General features: G+C 59.6%; 2 protein-coding genes across 2 annotated transcripts in view; both read right to left on the bottom strand.

The window, feature by feature from the left end:
* LOC119712667 (serine/threonine-protein phosphatase 6 regulatory ankyrin repeat subunit C-like) overlaps window positions 1-5,551 on the bottom strand; it is a 6,814-nt gene extending 1,263 nt beyond the window's left edge. The window contains exons 1-8 of the mRNA XM_038164181.1: window positions 5,485-5,551; window positions 5,276-5,393; window positions 4,974-5,021; window positions 4,677-4,745; window positions 3,776-3,916; window positions 2,484-2,552; window positions 1,616-1,727; window positions 4-43 (exon numbers count right to left, since the gene is read on the bottom strand). Coding sequence (XP_038020109.1) covers window positions 4-43; window positions 1,616-1,727; window positions 2,484-2,552; window positions 3,776-3,916; window positions 4,677-4,745; window positions 4,974-5,021; window positions 5,276-5,393; window positions 5,485-5,551 — 664 coding nt within the window. The remainder of the gene's footprint in view (window positions 1-3; window positions 44-1,615; window positions 1,728-2,483; window positions 2,553-3,775; window positions 3,917-4,676; window positions 4,746-4,973; window positions 5,022-5,275; window positions 5,394-5,484) is intronic.
* A 1,552-nt stretch (window positions 5,552-7,103) lies between these two features.
* LOC119712714 (serine/threonine-protein phosphatase 6 regulatory ankyrin repeat subunit C) lies at window positions 7,104-19,801 on the bottom strand. The gene is made up of 10 exons (XM_038164295.1): window positions 19,644-19,801; window positions 18,183-18,266; window positions 17,347-17,425; window positions 16,397-16,467; window positions 12,848-13,048; window positions 12,174-12,261; window positions 11,095-11,237; window positions 9,929-10,141; window positions 8,923-9,001; window positions 7,104-7,222 (listed from the first exon to the last, which is right to left on the bottom strand). The coding sequence occupies exons 1-10, from the start codon at window positions 19,668-19,670 to the stop codon at window positions 7,104-7,106; spliced, it is 1,104 nt and encodes a 367-aa protein (XP_038020223.1). The 5' UTR covers window positions 19,671-19,801.
* Window positions 19,802-20,456: the final 655 nt, after the last annotated feature.

Here is a 20,456-nt window from a genome sequence, read left to right as displayed (position 1 = left end):
TGCTTTCCACATCCTCCAGGCAGTTAAAGGACATTTCCAGGAGCTGCAAGGGCAAAACCCCAAATCCAGAACTGACCCCGGAGCTCCCCACACCCACCCCGAGCTGCAGAACGGACAAAAACCCCAAAAACTCCCAAAACACCAAAAACTCCTACCCCAAAACACCAAAAACTCCAAAAACCCCAAAATTGGGGATGGGCTATTCCAAAAATCCCATTTTTCCTGACTCGTATTCCCATCTTTTCTCTCAGTTTTGAGTTTTCCAGCTCGAATTTTCTCTCCAGCTCAGATTTTCCCTTTTCCTGGGGGATTTTCCCTTTTTTTTTTCTGGGGGGATTTTCCCTTTTGTTCTGGGGGGATTTTCCATCTTTTTTTCTGGGGATTTTCCCTCTTTCCGGGATGATTTTCCCCCATTACCTGGGGCTGTTTTCCCCCATTCCTGGGACTGTTTCCCCCCATTCCTGGGGATATTTCCCCCCATTTTTGGGGATATTTCCCCTGTTCCTGGGGCTGTTTCCCTCCATTCCTGGGGCTGTTTCCCTCCATTCCCGGGGGTGATTTTCCCCCCATTCCAGGGATATTTTCCCCCATTTCTGGGGGTGATTTTCCCCCTTTCCTGGGGCTGTTTCCCCCATTCCTGGGACTGTTTTCCCCCATTCCTGGGGCTGTTTCCCCCCATTTTTGGGGCTGTTTTCCCCCATTTTTGGGGCTGTTTCCCCCCTTTCCCGGGGCTGTTTCCCCCCATTCCTGGGGCTGTTTCCCCCCATTTTTGGGGGTGTTTCCCCCCATTCCTGGGGCTGTTTTCCCCCATTCCTTGGGCTGTTTCCCCCCATTCCTGGGGCTGTTTTCCCCCATTTTTGGGGCTGTTTCCCTCCATTCCCGGGGCTGTTTCCCCCCATTCCTGGGGCTGTTTCCCCCCATTTTTGGGGCTGTTTCCCCCCATTCCTGGGGCTGTTTCCCCCCATTCCTGGGGGTGTTTCCCCCCATTCCTGGGACTGTTTTCCCCCATTCCTGGGGGTGTTTCCCCCCATTCCTGGGGCTGTTTCCCCCCTTTCCTGGGGCTGTTTCCCCCCATTTTTGGGGCTGTTTCCCCCCATTCCTGGGGCTGTTTTTCCCCATTTTTGGGGATATTTCCCCTGTTCCTGGGGCTGTTTTCCCCCTGCTCCTGGGGCTGTTTTCCCCCATTTTTGGGGCTGTTTCCCCCCATTCCTGGGGCTGTTTTTCCCCATTTTTGGGGCTGTTTCCCCCCGTTCCTGGAGCTGTTTCCCCCCATTCCTGGGGCTGTTTCCCCCATTCCTGGGGGCTGTTTCCCCCCATTCCTGGGGCTGTTTTCCCCCATTCCTGGGGCTGTTTCCCCCATTTTTGGGGATATTTCCCCTGTTCCTGGGGCTGTTTCCCCCCATTCCTGGGGCTGTTTTCCCCCATTTCCCGGGGCTGTCTCCCCCTGCTCCTGGGGCTGTTTTTCCCCATTTTTGGGGATATTTCCCCTGTTCCTGGGGCTGTTTTCCCCCCGTTCCTGGGGCTGTTTTCCCCCATTTTTGGGGCTGTTTTCCCCCTGCTCCTGGGGCTGTTTTTCCCCATTTTTGGGGCTGTTTCCCCTCCCTGCAGCCCTCACCAGCTCGAGGTTCTGCCGGTTGCCGTAGGCAGCCGCGTAGTGGACGGCGGTGTAGCCCTGCTTGTCCCGCAGGGAAGGGTCAGCACCGTTGTCCAGCAGGAATTCCAGACAGCTGCAATTGGGAAAAAGGCCAAAAAATGAAGGAAAAAGGCTTGGAAAATCTGTAGGGAAAGCCCCAAAACCCCGCAGAGGGTGCTGGAGGTGAGGGGTGGGTTTGGGCTGGAACAGGAGCAGGTGGTTCCTCTCCTGAGGCTCTGCGGAGAGGAATTCCCAGCAGATCTCCAGGAAAATCCCAGTGAATTCCCAGGAAAATCCCAGTAAATTCCCATCAATTTCCCAGCAAATTCCCAGCAAAATTGCTATCAAATTCCCAGCAGATTTCCAGTAAAATCCCAATAAATTCCCAATAAATTCCCAGTAAATTTTAGCAAATTCCCAGTCCATTCCCAGTCCAACCCAGTTAATCCCAGTCCGTTCCCAGGAAATTCCCAGTTAAATCCCAGTCCAACCCAGTTAATCACAGTCCATCCCAGTTCACTCCCAGTCCATCCCGGTCCATCCCAGTCCCTCCCAGTCCAATCCCAGTCCAATCCCAGTCAATCCCAATCCCTCCCAGTCCAATCCCAGTCCCTTCCAGTCCAATCCCAGTCCAATCCCAGTCCCTCCCAGTCCAATCCCAGTCCTATCCCAATCCCTCCCAGTCCAATCCCAGTCCCTCCCAGTCCCTCCCAGTCAATCCCAGTCCCTCCCAGTCCAATCCCAGTCCCTCCCAGTCCAATCCCAGTCCCCCCCAGTCCCTCCCAGTCCAATCCCAGTCCCCCCCAGTCCCTCCCAGTCCCCCCAGTCCCCCCAGTCCCCCCTCTCTCACAAGAACGCCTCCTTCAGCCTCGACTCCTTCAGGGGCTCCTCCTCGCTGGCTCCCGAGTGCGCCTCGGCCCTGCAACGGCACCGGGGCACCGGGTGACAACGGGGACAGCGACCGTGGGACACCCTCAGTGCCACCCTCAATGCCACTGGGGCACCGCGGTGACAACGGGGACAGCGACCATGGGACCCCCTCAGTGCCACCCTCAATGCCACTGGGGCACCGCGGTGACAACGGGGACAGCGACCATGGGACACCCTCAGTGCCACCCTCAATGCCACTGGGGCACCGCGGTGACAACGGGGACAGCGACCATGGGACACCCCTAGTGCCACCGGGTGACAACGGGGACAGGGGATGGTGACAGTGACCATGGTGCTACCCTCAGTGCCACCTCCAGTGCCACTGTGGGTTGGTGCCAATGACCACGGGGACACCCCCAGTGCCACCACTGCCACCGCAGGTCGGTGACAGTGACCATGGGGACACCCCCAGTGCCACCAGTGCCACCGCAGGTCGGTGACAGTGACCATGGGGACACCACAGTGCCCCTGTCACTGGTGGTGGTGACACCACCACTGTCACCACCACCATCAGTGCCACTGCAGGTCGGTGGCAGTGCCCATGGTGCCACACCCAGTGCCACCATGGGTTGGTGACAATGCCCATGGTGCCACCCCTAGTGCCACCAGTGTCACCTCAGGCTGGTGACAATGCCCATGGTGCCACCCCTAGTGCCACCAGTGTCACCTCAGGCTGGTGGCAATGCCCCCAGGTGCCACCTCAGGCTGGTGGCAGTGCCCCAGGCGCCACCTCAGGCTGGTGGCAGTGTCCCCAGGCGCCACCTCAGGCTGGTGGCAGTGTCCCCAGGCACCACCTCAGGCTGGTGGCAGTGCCCCCAGGTGCCAGCTCAGGCTGGTGGCAGTGTCCCCAGGTGTCACCTCAGGCTAGTGGCAGTGTCCCCAGGCGCCAGCTCAGGCTGGTGGCAGTGCCCTCAGGCGCCACCTCAGGCTGGTGGCAGTGTCCCCAGGCGCCACCTCAGGCTGGTGGCAGTGCCCCCAGGTGTCACCTCAGGCTGGTGGCAGTGCCCCCAGGCGTCACCTCAGGCTGGTGGCAGTGCCCCCAGGCGCCACCTCAGGCTGGTGGCAGTGTCCCCAGGTGCCCCCTCAGGCTGGTGGCAGTGTCCCCAGGTGTCACCTCAGGCTGGTGGCAGTGCCCCCAGGCGCCACCTCAGGCTGGTGGCAGTGTCCCCAGGTGCCAGCTCAGGCTGGTGGCAGTGTCCCCGTGTCACTCACCTGCGGTAGGTGTCGGAGGCCGCCGCGTAGTGCAGCGCCGTGCAGCCTTTGCCGTCGGCCTCGTTGACGGTGGCCCCGGCTGTCACCAATGTCACCGTGCACTGGTAGCTGCCGTTGGCCGCCGCGTAGTGCAGGGGGGTCCTGGGGACACGGCAGGGGACAAAGGGCTCAGCGCGGCCTCGGGAGCCCACCCGGAGCCCTGGGCACCTTCCAGGACCTGCAGGAGCCCCGCACAACCCCAGAACCCTTCCAGGACCCTCTCAAAACACTCCAGAACCCTTCCAGGACCCAGCAGGAGCTCGGAACATTCTGGAAACCCTTCCAGGACCCAGCAGGAGCTCGGAACATTCTGGAAACCCTTCCAGGACCCAGCAGAAGCTTAGAACATTCTGGAAACCCTTCCAGGATCCAGAACACCTCAGGCACCCTTCCAGGACCTTCCCAGGACACCTTGAGAACCCTTCAAGGACCCAGCAGGAGCCCAGAACAACTCAGGAACCCTTCCAGGACCCTCCCAGGACACTTTGGGACCCTTCCAGGACCTGCAAGAGCCCAGGATACCCCAAGAACCCTTCCAGGACCCTCCCAGGACACTTTGGGACCCTTCCAGGACCTGCAGTAGCCCAGGATACCCCAAGAACCCTTCCAGGACCCTCCCAGGACACTTTGGGACCCTTCCAGGACCTGCAGTAGCCCAGGACACCCCAAGAACCCTTCCAGGACCCTCCCAGGACACTTGGGGACCCTTCCAGGACCTGCTGGTGGTTTGGAGCCTCCATCCCAGGCTGTCCCAGGCAGGAGCCCTTGGTGGCCCCCAGGAACCCAGAAATGTCCCCAACCCAGATCTGGGGTTTGGGGACACCGGGGTGTCCCCCCCCAGGTGGCCCTGGGTGTCACTCGCCTCCCGAACTTGTCCCTCCTCCGCAGGTCAGCGCCGCTGCTCAGCAGCAGGTTCAGACATTCAACGTTCCTGCAGGGGACAGGGACACAGGAATGTCACCATGCCACCCAGAGATGTCCTCATGCCGCATAAAGAGTCACCACGCCACCCAAAGTGTCCCTCAGGCACCCAGAAGTGTCCCCCCCGTCCAGCTTCCCACCCCTGCTCAGAGCAGGTCCATGTCCTCGCTCTCAGCTGGGAGCAGCACTGTCCCCAGGTGTCCCCAGGCTGTCCCCAAGTGTCCCCAGGTGTCCCCACCCTCCGGAAGCAGCAGCGTGCAGACAGGTCCTGCCCAGGTTGTCGGGGCTGTCCCCATGTCCCCATGTCCCCATGTCCCCATGTCCCCAGGCTGTCTCTAGGCTATCCCAAGGCCATCCCCAGGTGTCCCCAGGTGTCCCCATGTCCCCACCCTCCGGAAGCAGCAGCGTGCAGACAGGTCCTGCCCAGGCTGTTGGGGCTGTCCCCATATCCCCATGTCCCTATATCCCCATGTCCCCAGGCTGTCTCTAGGCTATCCCAAGGCCATCCCCAGGTGTCCCCAGGTGTCCCCGTGTCCCCACCCTCCGGAAGCAGCAGCGTGCAGACAGGTCCTGCCCAGGTTGTCGGGGGTGTTGATGTCGAAGCCGGCGCTCAGCACGTGCTCGTTGCTCAGCGAGGACACGATGCTGTACAACTGACCTGGGGTGGCACGGGGGACAGCGGGGTCACCCGGCCGTCCCCGAGGGCCGCCCGGGCGCGGCTGGCACGGGGACGGGGCGGGGAGGGTCACCTGAGGAAAGCAGCTTGCGACAACAGTCGGAGAACCCGAAGAGAACGGCCAAGTGCAGGGGGAACATGTCGTGGATGCCGCGCCTGCGGGGCGGGAGAGCTCGGCTCAGGAACGGCAGTTTGGGGTGAAAAACCTCCTCAGGTGGCTGAACTTCGGGGCTAAAAACCTCCTCAGGTGGCTGAACTTTGGGGCTAAAAACCCCCTCAGATTTTGGGGTTAAAAACTTCCTCAAATGTTTTCATTTTGCGGTTAAAAACCTCCTCAGATGCCTGAATTTCAGGGCTAAAAACCTCCTCAGATGTCTGAACTTCAGGGCTAAAAACCTCCTCAGATTTTGGGATTAGAAACCTCCTCAAATGTTTTCATTTTAGGGTTAAAAACCTCCTCAGGTGGCTGAACTTCGGGGCTAAAAACCTCCTCAGATTTTGGGGTTAAAAACTTCCTCAAATGTCTTCATTTTGGGGTTAAAAACCTCTTGAATTTTTTAATTTTGGGGTTAAAAACCTCCTCAGATTTTGGGATTAAAACCTCCTCAAATGTCTTCATTTTGGGATTAAAAACCTCCTCAAATGTTTTCATTTTGGGGTTAAAAACCTCTTGAATTTTTTTAATTTTGGGGTTAAAAACCTCCTCAGGTGTCTGAACTTCCGGGCTAAAAACCCCCTCAGATTTTGGGGTTAAAAACTTCCTCAAATGTCTTCATTTTGGGGTTAAAAACCTCTTGAATTTTTTCATTTTGGGGTTAAAAACCTCCTCAGATTTTGGGATTAAAACCTCCTCAAATGTTTTCATTTTGGGGTTAAAAACCCCCTCAAATGTTTTCATTTTGGGGTTAAAAACCTCTTGAATTTTTTCATTTTGGGGTTAAAAACTTCCTCGAGTTTTTAAATTGTGGGTTTAAAATCCTCCTCAAGTTTTTTTATCCTCCTCAAATGTTTTAATTTTGGGGTTAAAAACCTCCTCAAATTTGGGATTAAAAACCTCCTCAAATGTTTGAATTTTGGGGATTAAAAATCTCCTCAAATTTTTTTCCAGGACACTTTGGGAACCCTTCCAGGACCTTAGAACATTCTGGAAACCCTTCCAGGAGCCAGAGGGAGCCCAGAACATTCTGGAAACCCTCCCAGGACCCTTCCAGGACACGTTGGGAACCCTTCCAGGACCTTAGAACATTCTGGAAACCCTCCCAGGACCCAGAGGGAGCCCAGAACATTCTGGAAACCCTTCCAGGACATCCTGGAAACCCTTCCAGGACCTTAGAACATTCTGGAAACCCTCCCAGGACATCCTGGAAACCCTTCCAGGACCTTAGAACATTCTGGAAACCATCCCAGGACCCTCCCAGGACATCCTGGAAACCCTTCCAGGACACTTTGGGAACCCTTCCAGGACCTTAGAACATTCTGGAAACCCTTCCAGGACCCAGCAGGAGCCCAGAACATTCTGGAAACCCTCCCAGGACATCCTGGAAACCCTTCCAGGACACTTTGGGAACCCTTCCAGGACCTTAGAACATTCTGGAAACCCTCCCAGGACCCAGCAGGAGCCCAGAACACCCCGGAAACCCTCGCAGGACCCTTCCAGGACCCCCCCAGAAGGTTCTGGAAGGCAGCGGGGGCTCACCTGGCAGTGTCAGCACCATTGGTCATTAACGTACTAATTAGCAGCTCGTGGCCGTAGCGAGCAGCGACGTGCAGGGGGGTGTTGCCGTACTTGTCAGCGCAGTCGATCTCACTGCCTGCGAGGGACAGGCTCTGCTCGGGTCCAGAACATTCCGGGGCCCCAAATCCCCACCCCGGGGATGGTTCCGGGCTCCCAAATCCCGGAATTCCCACCCCGGGGACGGTTCCGGGCTCCCAAATCCCCAAATTCCCACCCCGGGGATGGTTCCGGGCCCCCAAATCCCGGAGTTCCCACCCCAGATTCAACAATCCTGGAATTCCCGCCTCAGAGAACATTGCGGGCTCCCAAATCCCGGAATTCCCGCCTCAGAGAACATTCCGGGCCCCCAAATCCCCCTAATCCCTATCCCAGGGATGGTTCCAGGCTCCAAAATCCCCGAATTCTCACCCCAGATCCAACAATCCTGGAATTCCCGCCTCAGAGAACATTCCGGGCTCCCAAATCCTGGAATTCCCACCCCAGTTCCAACAATCCTGGAATTCCCGCCTCAGAGAACATTCCGGGCCCCCAAATCCCGGAATTCCCACCCCGGGGATGGTTCCGGGCTCCCAAATCCCGGAATTCCTGCCCCAGATCCAACAATCCTGGAATTCCCGCCTCAGAGAACATTCTGGGCCTCCAAATCCCGGAATTCCCACCCCAGAGAACATTCTGGGCCCCCAAATCCCCAAATCCCTACCCCAAGGATGGTTCTGGGCTCCCAAATCCCGGAATTCCTGCCCCAGATTCAACAATCCTGGAATTCCCACCCCAGATCCAACAATCCTGGAATTCCCACCCCAGATCAAACAATCCTGGAATTCCCGCCTCAGAGAACATTCCGGGGCCCCAAATCCCGGAATTCCCACCCCAGAGAACATTCCGGGCTCCCAAATCCCGGAATTCCCGCCTCAGAGAACATTCCGGGCCCCCAAATCCCCCTAATCCCTATCCCAGGGATGGTTCCGGGCTCCCAAATCCCAGAGTTCCCACCCCAGATCCAACAATCCTGGAATTCCCACCCCAGATCCAACAATCCTGGAATTCCCGCCCCAGATCCAACAATCCTGGAATTCCCGCCTCAGAGAACATTCCGGGGCCCCAAATCCCGGAATTCCCACCCCGGGGATGGTTCCGGGCTCCCAAATCCCGGAATTCCCACCCCAGATAAAACAATCCTGGAATTCCTGCCTCAGAGAACATTCCAGGCCCCCAAATCCCAGAATTCCCACCCCAGATCCAACAATCCTGGAATTCCCAAACCAGGGGCAGATCCGGGCTCCAAAATCCCAGAATTCTCACCCAAGGGAGGGCTCCAGGCTCTGAAATCCTGGAATTCCCACCCCAGGGACAGCCCCAAACCCAAAATCCCCAAATTCCCACCCCAGGTCCAACAATCCTGGAATTCCCACCCTAGGGATGGATCTGGGCTCCAAAATCCCCGAATTTCCAAACCAGGCCAGCCCCAGATCAAAAATCCCAAAATTCCCACTCTGGGGACAAATCCAGGCTCCAGAATCCCCCAATTCCCATCCCAGGGATGGCCTCAGATCCCAAATCCAGGAATTTTGGAGCATGTAACAGGAATATTGGGGAAAACATTGGAATTTTGGAGGATCTGATGGGAATGTTGGAATTTTGTGACAGGAATATTGGGGAAAATACCACAGGAGCCCCCCTGGGGATTTTGGGGGATGACTTGGGAGGGTCTGAACCCCTCCTGGGGTCCCGGAAGCTGCAGGAAAATTTGGGATAAACGAGGAATGTGGCACTGACCGTTCTGGATGAGGATCTGGGAGCGCGTGAACCGTCCGTGGATCGCCGCCATGTGCAGGGGGCTCTTCCCTTCCTTGCTCTGCAGGAACCCCAGCAGGGGCTCAGCCACACCCCAAAACCACCCCAAAAACCCAAAACTACCCCAAAAACCCAACACCACCCCAAAAACCCAAAACCACCCCAAAAAACCCAACACCACCCCAAAAACCCAAAACCACCCCAAAAAACCCAACACCACCCCAAAAAAACCAACATTCCCTGGAGGGGCTCAGCCACACCCCAAAATCATCCAAAAACCACCCAAAACCACCCCAAAAACCCAACACCACCCCAAAAAACCCAACATCCCCAGCAGGGGCTCAGCCACACCCCAAAACCACCCCAAAAACCCAACACCACCCCAAAAAACCCAACACCACCCCAAAAAACCCAACATCCCCAGCAGGGGCTCAGCCACACCCCAAAACCACCCCAAAAACCCAAAACTACCCCAAAAACCCAACACCACCCCAAAAAACCCAACACCACCCCAAAAAAACCCCAACATCCCCAGGAGGGGCTCGGCCACACCCCAAAACCACCCCAAAAACCCAACACCACCCCAAAAAACCCAACATCCCCAGCAGGGGCTCAGCCACACCCCAAAACCACCCCAAAAAACCCAACACCACCCCAAAAAAAAACCAACATCCCCAGGAGGGGCTCGGCCGCACCACAAAATCATCCAAAAACCACCCCAAAAACCCAACACCACCCCAAAAAACCAACATCCCCAGGAGGGGTTCAGCCACACCACAAAATCATCCAAAAACCACGCAAAACCACCCCAAAAACCCAAAACCATCCCAAAAAAACCCAACACCACCCCAAAAAATCCAACAACGCCTCCAGGACGGGCTCGGCCACACCCCAACACCTTCCCCATCCCAAAAACCCCAAAATCTTGCGGATCCCTCACCTGGAGCCACACCCCAGCACCCCCTGACCCCAAACCCCAGGCGCCCACCTGGAAGTTGACGTCGGCGCCGTTGTTGACGAGGATCTCCAGGCACAGGGCGCCGTTGGTGGAGACGGCGGCGAAGTGCAGGGGGGTGAAGCCCTTCTCGTTGGGCTGGTTGACGTTGGCCCCCACGTTGACCAGCTCGTTGGCCACCGCGTCCTGGCCCATGTAGCAGGCGATGTGCAGCGCCGTGTTCCCGAAGGAGTTGGGCTCGTCGATCTGCGGGGCACAACGGGGGGTTGTAGGATTTGTGGGGCCTGTGGGGTCCGTAGGATCTGTGGGGTCTGTGAGATCTGTGGGGTCAATGGGGTCTGTGGGGCCCATGGGGTGCGTGGGATCCCTGGGGTCTGTGGGGTCAACGGGGTCTGTGGGGTCCATGGGGTGTGTGGGATCCCTGGGGTGTGTGGAATCCCTGGGGTCTGTGGGGTCAACGGGGTCTGTGGGGTCCATGGGGTGCGTGGAATCCCTGGGGTCTGTGGGGTCCATGGGGTACATGGGATCCCTGGGGTCTGTGGGGTCAACAGGGTCTGTGGGGGGCTGTGGGGTCGACGGGGTCTGTGGGATCTGTGGGGTCTGTGGTGTCCCTGGGGTCTGTGAAATCAACGGGATCTGTGGGGTCCACGGGATCTGTGGGGCCTGTGGTGTCTGTAGGGTCTGTGGTGTCCATGGGGTCTGTGGGGTCCGTGGGGTCTGTGGGGTCCGTGGGGCCCATGGGGTCCGTGGGGTTTGGGGGTTCAAGACAGGAAAAGGTGGATGAGGAGAAGCCAAAGCTTCTGTCACCATGCAGGGCTCCTGTCACCAGCCAGGGGGAAGGAATTGGGTTCCTCAATCTCAGGGATCAACAAAAGCCACAGGATTTGGGATTTAGGAGGGAAAAAGGCAACCGAGAACCACCCAGGGGGAAGGAAGCTCCTCCTTGAACTCTGTGAGGAGCAAAACCCACAGGATTCAGGGTTTAAGAAGGAAAAAAGGCAGCTGAGAACCACGCAGGGCTCCTGTCACTGCTCAGGGTGACGCAATTTGGATCTGCAGAAGCGATGAAGTCCAGAGGATTTGGGATTTGGGACTTTGAGAACCACCAAGGTTTCTGCCACCACCCGAAGCCCCTGCCACCACCTCTCCAGCTCCTGTCCCCAGCTCTGCCAGCCCCGGGCAGGTCCCTGGGGTCTCACCTCCACCCCCAGCCTCAGGAGGTGACGCACGACCTCGATCTGGCCGCTGGCGGCCGCCGTGTGCAGCAGCGTGTAACCCTTCCTGTCCTTGCACATGACATCGGCCCCGCGCGCCACCAGCAGCTTCAGCACCTCCAGGTGACCTGGGGGGACAGCCGTGACAGCACCGCGACGCCGGGGACACCGGGACAAACGGGGAGATGGGGAGAAACGGGGAGATGGGGGACACCGGGGACACGGAGAGAAACGGGGAGATAGGGAGAAACGGGGAGATGGGGACACTGGGAGATGGGGACATTGGGAGATGGGGACAGTGGGGAGATGGGGACATTGGGAGATGGGGGACACCGGGGACATGGGGAGAAACGGGGAGATGGGGACACCGGGGAGATGGGGACATTGGGGAGATGGGGGACACTGGGAGATAGGGACATTGGGAGATGGGGACACCGGGGAGATGGGGAGAAACGGGGAGATGGGGACATTGGGGAGATGGGGACACTGGGGAGATGGGGGACACTGGGGACATGGGGACATTGGGAGATGGGGACACTGGGGAGATGGGGACAAACGGGGAGATGGGGACATTGGGAGATGGGGACATTGGGGAGATGGGGACATTGGGAGATGGGGACATTGGGGAGATGAGGACACTGGGACATGGGGACATTGGGGAGATGGGGACACTGGGGAGATGGGGACACCGGGGAGATGGGAAAAAATGGGGAGATGGGGAGGTGAAGGACATTGTGGAGATGGAGACACTGGGGAGATGGGGACAGTGGGGAGATGGGAAACGGAGGGATTGAGAAGGAAGGGAGAGAGGGGATGGAGAGGTGGAGAGGAGGAACAGGAGAGGTGGAGAGGAGGGAGAGATGGAGAGGAGGAATTTGGAAATGTGGAGAGAAGGGATGGGAGAGATGGAGGGAACAGAGAGATGGAGAGGAAGAGTGGGAAATGTGGAGAGAAGGGAGAGATGGACAGGAGGAATGGGAGAGAGAAGGGATGGGAGGGAGGGAGAGGGGAGTGGGAGAGCAGGAGAGGAGAACTGGGAGGTGAAACCAGCAGGGAGCACCTACCCAGGAAGGCCGCCCAGTGCAGGGGCTGCCTGTCCTTCTTGTCACACGTGCTGGGGCTGGCACCTTTGTTGAGCAGCAGGTTCACCATCTGTGGGGTGTGGGGACAGCGTAAGCGGGGCCACCCTGATGGCCCTGCCACCCCAGTGTCCCCATCCACCTCTGTCCGTGCTGACCCCAATGTCCCTGCCCACCCTGATGGCCCTGCCCACCCCGATGCCCCCGCCCAGAGAGAGATGTCCCTGACCACCCCAACGGCCATCCCCACCCCGATGTCCCTGCCCATCCCAACATCCCTGCCCACCCTGATGTCCCTGCCCACCTTAATATCCCTGCTCACCCTGTTTCTGTCCATCCCTATCCCTGCCCACACTGATGTCCCTTCTGCCCACCCTAATGTCCCTGCTGCCCATCCCAACATCCCTGCCCGCCCTTTTCCCTGCCCACCCCAACATCCCTGCCCACCCCAATCCCTGCTCACCCCAATGTCCCTCCTGCCCACCCTACCCCTGTCAACCCTGATGTCCCTGCAGCCCACCCCAACATCCCTGCCCACCCCTATCCCTGCCCACCCCGATGTCCCTGCAGCCCACCCCAATGTCCCTGCCCGCCCTATCCCTGCTCACCCCTATCCCTGCCCACCCCGATGTCCCTGCCGGCCCCGTCCCCGTGCCCACCTCGAGGTGGCCGCTGTGCACGGCGTGGTGCAGCGCCGTGCGCCCGGTGCGGTCGGCCACGTTGACGGTGCTGAGCAGCGGCACCAGCGCCTCCACGCACTTGGTGGCCCGGTTGGCCGCGGCCACGTGCAGCGGCGTCTGCCAGTGCTTGTCGCGGGCGTTGACATCGGCCGAGTGCTTGAGGAGCAGCTGGAGGGCTTTCTGTGGGGTGGCACAGCAGGGAAAGCTCGGGCACGGCCCCACATCCCAATTCCGGGTGATCCCAGAGCTGTGGGATTTCCACAGCCCCAGATCCCAATTCCGGGTGATCCCAGAGCTGTGGGATTCCCCACTGAGGGATTTCCTGCTGTGGGATTTCCTGCTGTGGGATTTCCACAGCCCCAGATCCCAATTCCAGGTGATCCCAGAGCTGTGGAATTTCCACAGCCCCAGATCCCAATTCCGGGTGATCCCAGAGCTGTGGGATTCCCCACTGAGGGATTTCCTGCTGTGGGATTTCCTACTGTGGGATTTCCACAGCCCCAGATCCCAATTCCGGGTGATCCCAGAGCTGTGGGATTCCCCACTGAGGGATTTCCTGCTGTGGGATTTCCTACTGTGGGATTTCCACAGCCCCAGATCCCAATTCCGGGTGATCCCAGAGCTGTGGGATTTCCCTGCTGTGGGATTTCCACAGCCCCAGATCCCAATTCCGAGTGATCCCAGAGCTGTGGGATTCCCCACTGAGGGATTTCCTGCTGTGGGATTTCCACAGCCCCAGATCCCAATTCCAGGTGATCCCAGAGCTGTGGGATTCCCTGCTGAAGGATTTCCTACTGTGGGATTTCCCACTGTGGGATTTCCACAGCCCCAGATCCCAATTCCTGGTGATCCCAGAGCTGTGGGATTCCCTGCTGAAGGATTTCCTACTGTGGGATTTCCTGCTGTGGGATTTCCTACTGTGGGATTTCCCCCAAGGGAAGGAGCTGTTTGTGTCCCTGTCCACCCCAAAGCCACGGGTGGGGGTTTCTCTCCAAGCGTGAGAGCTGGAGAAGGGATGATCCCACGGGGAAAGGTCCTGGGGTTGGACTGGTGTGGCCAGGATGGCACCTGGGCACCGTGGGGACAGGGATTGTCCCCCTGCGCTGGCACTGCTGGGGCCCCAAATTCCTCCAGGAGAGGGTCAGGGTGGCCATCAGGAGGAATAAAAGATGGTCAGGCTTTGGAACTGCCTGGAGAAAAGGAGGCTCAGGAGGGGATTTTCACCCCACAACTCCCTGATGGGAGAGCAGGGTCAGGATCTGCTCCAGGGAACAGCAGGGTGAGAGGGAACAGAGCCCTGCCCTGATTTTTGAGGAGAATTTGCAGTTTTTTGGGGAAAATTGTAGTTGTGGCCAGGTGGGGATTGGCCTCTTCTCCCAGGGAACAGCAGGACAGGAGGAAATGGTCCCGAGCTGCGCCAGGAGAGGGTCAGGGTGGACATGAGGAGGAATTTCCTCCTGGGAAAGGTGGTCAGGGTTTGGAACTGCCTGGAGAAAAGGAAATTCAGAAGGGAATTTTCACCCCACAACTCCCTGACGGGAGAACAGGGTCAGGATCTGCTCCCAGGAACAGCAGGAAGAGAAGGAACAGCCTCAAATTGCCCCAGGAGAGGGTCAGGGTGGCCATCAGGAGGAATTCCCTCCTGGCAAGGGCAGTCAGGCTTTGGAAGTGCCCAGGGAGGTTTGGAGTCCCCATCCCTGAGGTGTCCAGGGCCCTGGTGGGGATCGGTCCCAGCTTGGACTTGGAGATCTTCCCAACCCCAAACCTGCTGGGACTCCCCCAGCCTCACCTGGGCTGCTCCAGCTCCGTTCCCAGGTGGGACCTGAGCCAGGAGGGCTCATCCCACCCCATCCCCACCAGGAATCCTGGCCGGGGGGAGGAAAACCCCCGGAGCCACGGGAGGAACCACGTGAGGAACCGGGAGTGAACGTTCCCGGTGACTCAGCAGGGCCCGGGGGTGACAAACGTGACCCACTGACCTACATCTGACATTTCCTTCCCTCTGCTCCTGCCCTGGCTTTGCCTTCAAGGCTTCCCCTCCCTCTGCCATCGGGGCAGAGCTCCCAGGGATCCCAGCCCCACGGATCTTCACTCCCAGCACCCCAAAAAACCAACCCAGCCACCCCACAGAGGCAGGGAAAGCATTTTGGGAAGGGCAGAACTTCTCAGGCGGAAACACCAGGGTGTGCAAACCCCAAATTCCCAGAAAAGCAGCAGCAGGGGTGCCCAAAACCCCAAATCCCCAAAGAAGCAGCAGGAAAATCCCTGAGCGACAGAGTGATGACAACCAAGGAGGATTTTCTTTCCAGCTCTCCCCGGAACTTTCTGCATTCCCCAGAGGGGAACTCAAATTCCCCCAAACTCCTGAGGAGGGAAAGGGGAGCAGAAATTCCCTTTTTCCCCCAGAACTTTCTGCATTCCCCGAACCCCAGAGGAGGGAAATGAGAGCAGAAAATCCCAAACCCCAGAGGAGGGAAAGGGGAGCAGAAAATCCCTTTTTTCCCCAGAACTTTCTGCATTCCCCGAACCCCAGGGGAGGGAATGGGGAGCAGAAATTCCCAAACCCCAGAGGAAGGAAAGGGGAGCAGAAGATCCCAAACCTCAGAGGAGGGAAAGGGGAGCAGAAAATCCCAAACCCCAGAGGAGGGAAAGGGGAGCAGAAAATCCCTTTTTTTCCCAGAACTTTCTGCATTCCCCAAACCCCTGAGGAGGGAAAGGGGAGCAGAAGATCCCAAACCTCAGAGGAAGGAGAGGGGAGCAGAAATTCCCTTTTTTCCCCAGAACTTTCTGCATTCCCCAAACCCCAGAGGAGGGAAATGAGAGCAGAAAATCCCAAACCCCAGAGGAGGGAAAGGGGAGCAGAAAATCCCTTTTTTCCCCAGAACTTTCTGCACTCCCCAAACCCCTGAGGAGGGAAAGGGGAGCAGAAAATCCCTTTTTTTCCCAGAACTTTCTGCACTCCCCAAACCCCTGAGGAGGGAAAGGGGAGCAGAAGATCCCAAACCCCAGAGGAGGGAAAGGGGAGCAGAAGATCCCAAACCCCAGAGGAAGGAAAGGGGAGCAGAAGATCCCAAACCCCAGAGGAGGGAAAGGGGAGCAGAAATTCCCTTTTTTCCCCAGAACATTCTGCATTCCCCAAACCCCTGAGGAGGGAAAGGGGAGCAGAAAATCCCTTTTTTTCCCAGAACTTTCTGCATTCCCCAAACCCCTGAGGAGGGAAAGGGGAGCAGAAGATCCCAAACCCCAGAGGAGGGAAAGGGGAGCAGAAGATCCCAAACCCCAGAGGAGGGAAAGGGAACCAGAAATTCCCTTTTCCCCCCAGAACCTTCTGCATTCCCCGAACCCCAGAGGAGGGAAATGAGAGCAGAAAATCCCAAACCCCAGAGGAGGGAAAGGGGAGCAGAAATTCCCTTTTTTCCCCAGAACTTTCTGCACTCCCCAAACCCCAGAGGAGGGAACGGGGAGCAGAAATCCCCTTTTTCCCCCCAGCACCCCGTTCCCACAGGAATTCCTGCCCCCAGCACCCACCTCGTGGCGCGAGGCCGCGGCGCGGTGCAGCGGCGTCAGCCACACCGTGTCCTTGGCGTTCACGTTAGCACCTGTGGGGGACACACAGCACCTCAGCGGGGTCCCAGCACCCCAAAAAAACCCCAAAGCTGCCCCTCCCTGCTGCTCAGAACCCCACAGGAGGCAGGGGAAATCCCCACGGGCTTCTGCAGCTGGAGAGGAATGTGCCAAGTTTTGTTTAAGGGGGCTTTGGTTGGGAGTATTTTGGAATCCTCAAAACCCAACGGGGGCTCCCTGCACCCTAAGGGTGTCCCCAAAACCTGACAGGGACACTCTGCATGTCAGGGGTGTCCCCAAAACCCCACAGGGACATTGTCCACACCAAGGGTACCCCCAAAAACTCAGGGGATCAAGGGGATCTTTGGGATCAAGTGGCTGAGCATCCCCCTTCTCCTCCTCCAGATCCCCACAGATTTTAGGGGATTTTCCAGATCCCCAGAGATTTTAGGGGATTTTCCAGATCCCCAGAGATTTTAGGGGATTTTCCAGATCCCCACAGATTTTAGGGGATTTTCCAGATCCCCACAGATTTTAGGGGATTTTCCAGATCCCCACAGATTTTAGGGGATTTTCTTTGGGATCAAGTGGAACTGCTCGTTTGAGCATCCCCCACCTACAGCACCTCACAGATTTTAGGGGATTTTCTCTGGGATCCAGAGATTTTAGGGGATTTTCCAGCACCCCACAGATTTTAGGGGATCAAGCACCCCCCTCGTCCTCCAGCACCCCACATCCCCCTCCTGGCTCTGTCCCCACCTTTTCCCAGACCCTTTGGGATCGCCGCTCCCTGATCCCGCCCCGGCTGCCCCGTGAGCTCGGGGTGGTTTTGGGGGGGTCAGAGCCCGTCCTGCTGCACTCCCCAGATTTCGGGGGGTGGTTTTGGGGTGCTGGGGGTCCCCCCTGGCTGTCACCTGACAGGATGAGCAGCTCGAGGATTGCAACGTCTCCGATGTAGGCAGCAGCGTGGAGCGGGGTCCGGCGTTCCTGGTCCTGCAGGGGGAACACAGCCCTGAGCTGGGACGGACTGGGAGGGACTGGGATGGGACTGGGAGGGACTGGGAGAGAGTGGGAGGGACTGGGATGGGACTGGGATGGGACTGGGATGGACTGGGATGGGACTGGGAGGGACTGGGATGGGACTGGGAGGGATTGGGAGGGACTGGGATGGGACTGGGAGAGACTGGGAGAGACTGGGAGAGACTGAGAGGGACTGGGATGGGACTGGGAGGGACTGGGAGGGACTGGGATGGGACTGGGATGGGACTGGGATGGGACTGGGAGAGACTGGGAGAGACTGGGAGGGACTGGGAGAGACTGGGATGGGACTGGGAGGGACTGGGATGGGACTAGGATGGGGTTGGGAGAGGGTGGGAGAGACTGGGAGGGACTGGGAGGGACTGGGATGGGACTGGGAGGGACTGGGATAGGACTGGGATAGGACTGGGATGGGACTGGGATGGGACTGGGAGAGACTGGGATGGGACTGGGAAAAGATGGGAGAGACTGGGAGAAACTGAGATAAGGTAGGGAAAGGACTGGGAGGGACTGAGAGAGGGTGGGATGGGACTGGGAGAGACCGGGAGGCGCTGGGAGAGACTGGGATGGGGTTGGGGATTGGGATGGGATTGATGGGATTGTTGGGATGGGATTGATGGGATTGATGGGATTGATGGGATCGATGGGATGGGATCTGGGGAGCCCTGAGCGAGGGCCAGGAAGGCTCTGGGAGCAGCAGCAGAGCCCTCACCAGTACATTGATGTTCTCCTTCTGATTGAGCAGCGACCGAACCTCCTCCACATCCCGGTTGAAGATGGCTTGGACCAGAGGGGGCTGCAGGGACAGGAGAGGGGACAGCGATGGGACACGGCTGAACGGGGGGTGACAGCGATGAGGACACAGCTGAACGGGGGGTGACAGCGATGGGGACACAGCTGGAATGAATGGTGACAGTGATGGGAAACAGCTGGAACGGGTGGTGACAGTAATGGGGACACAATGAGGGGTGACAGTGACAGGGGACACAGGGAGAGGTGACAATGACAAAGACACAGGGAGAGGTGACAGTGACAGAGGACACAGCTGGAATGGCTGGTGACAGTGATGGGGGACACAGCTGGAACGGGGTTCTGCCATTCCCAGGGTTCTGCCATTCCTGGGATTCTCCTACTCTCGGGATTCTCCCATTCCCAGAGTTCTGCCATTTCTGGAGTTCTGCCTTTCCAGGGCTGGGGGATCCCGTTCCTGGGGTTCTCCCAATCCCGGGGTTCTCCTGCTCCTGACCCAGGTGTCTCAACCCCAGGGATGTCCTGTTCCTGATCCATGGGTCCCGTTCCCTGGATTCTCCCGTTCCAGGGCGGGGGGATCCCATTCCTGGGATTCTTCCATTCCCAGGATTCTCCCATTCCTGGAATCTCCTCTTCCTGATCCCAGGGTCCCATTCCTGGGATTCTCCTGTTTCAGGGCCAGGGGATCCCAGTTTTGGGATTCTGCCATTCCTGGGGTTCTGCCATTCCCGGGGATCTCCTCTTCCTGATCCCAGGGTCCCATTCCCGGGGGCTCCACCGTTCCCAGGCCGAGGAGTCCCAGACCCGAGATCCCTCCCTCGATGCTCCACGGTCCTTGGGCCGGGGTGTCCCTTCCGAGGGTCCCCAGGGCCCGGGGCTCCCATCCCCGGGGCTCTCCTGTTCCCGACTCAGGTTCCATCCCCGGGGCTCTCCCGCTCCCGGCCCGGGGCTCCCATCCCGGGGGCTCTTCCGTTCCTGGCTCGGGGCTCCCATCCCGGGGGCTCTCCCGTTCCTGGCTCGGGGCTCCCATCCCGGGGGCTCTCCCGTTCCTGGCTCGGGGCTCCCATCCCGGGGGCTCTGCCGTTCCCGGCCCGGGGCTCTCCCGTTCCCGGCCCGGGACTCCCATCCCGGGGCTCCCCCGTTCCCGGCCCGGTCCGTCCCGGCCGCGCTGGGCCCGTCGGGCACGGGCGGAGCGGCTGCGAGCGGCGACCCCGGCCCGTCCCGGGGCTGCGGCGGGCCCGGGAGCGGCGGGGAGGGCTCGGCGGAGCGGGGCCCGCGGCCTGGGGCGGCGCCGGGCCGGGCCCGGTGGCGGAGCCGCGCTAGGCCGCACATCCCCGGGCTGCCGTAGCGGCGCTGCCCGGGCCGGGCGCGGCGGCGGCGGCGGGCGGGAGCAGGGAGGGGAGCACGGGAGCGGCGGCCGTACCTGGTCCGTGATGCTGAGAACCCCCATGTCGGGGCCGCCCTCAGCGCCCAGCTCCCGGCATCGGGTCCGGCCGCGGCGGCTCCGCTCGGGCGGCTGCGGGGCGGGGATGGAGCGCCGGGGATGCGCCGCCCACCGGCCCCGGGCGCCGCCGCCGACGGCGGCAGCGGCAGCGGGGGCGGCCCCGGGGCGGCGGCAGCGCCCGGGGGGACGCGGCGGGAGCGGGCGGGGGGCAGCGGGAAGCGGCTGCCCCGGGCCCAAGGGCGGCGGGAGCGGGGCCGGGGTCGCGGCTCTGGGATGTGCCCGCTGTGAGGGGCTGCCGGTGATCCCGGAGATCCCGGGACAGCGGCTCCCCCAGCCCCAAGAGTGGCGGGGTGGTGGGAGAGGGTCCCGGGGGTCCCTGTGTGCCGCCTCCGTCCCCTCTGTGGGGTCTCTCCAGTGGGAATCCCATCCCCCGGTGGTCCCGGGTGTCTCATTTGCCACCCCCGTCCCCTCTGTGGGGTCTGGCCGGTGGGAATCCCCTCCCCCGGTGGTCCCGGGGGTCCCTGAGCTGCAGTTCCCCCAGCCCAAAAGGCGGTGAGGCGCTGGGACAGGGTCCCAGGGGTCTCGGTGTGCTGTTCTGTGGGGTCTGTGGGATGGGAATCCCATCCCAGGGCTCGGCTCCTCCATCCCAAAGGTGCTGGAATAGCGGGAGAGGGTCCTGAGGGTCCCATTTCCCACCGTCCTCCCCCTCTGTGGGGTTCATCCTGTGCGAATCCCATCCCAGGTGGTCCTGGGGGTCCCTGACCAGCAGCTCCTCCATCCCAAAGGGCTCTG

The sequence above is a fragment of the Motacilla alba genome, chromosome 29 (assembly GCF_015832195.1).
Source record: "Motacilla alba alba isolate MOTALB_02 chromosome 29, Motacilla_alba_V1.0_pri, whole genome shotgun sequence".
In the NCBI taxonomy this organism is placed as follows: domain Eukaryota; kingdom Metazoa; phylum Chordata; class Aves; order Passeriformes; family Motacillidae; genus Motacilla; species Motacilla alba.
Note: the sequence above shows the minus strand (reverse complement) of the source record. Positions and strands in the feature narration are given on the sequence as shown.

Coding starts and splice junctions, on each gene's coding strand:
- LOC119712714 (XM_038164295.1), bottom strand. CDS start 19,670: ATGGGGGTTCTCAGCATCACGGACCAG. Junction 12,262..12,847: donor TGCACAGCGGCCACCTCGAG/GTGGGCACGGGG, acceptor CACACCCCACAG/ATGGTGAACCTGCTGCTCAA. Junction 7,223..8,922: donor CCAGATCCTCATCCAGAACG/GTCAGTGCCACA, acceptor TGTCCCTCGCAG/GCAGTGAGATCGACTGCGCT.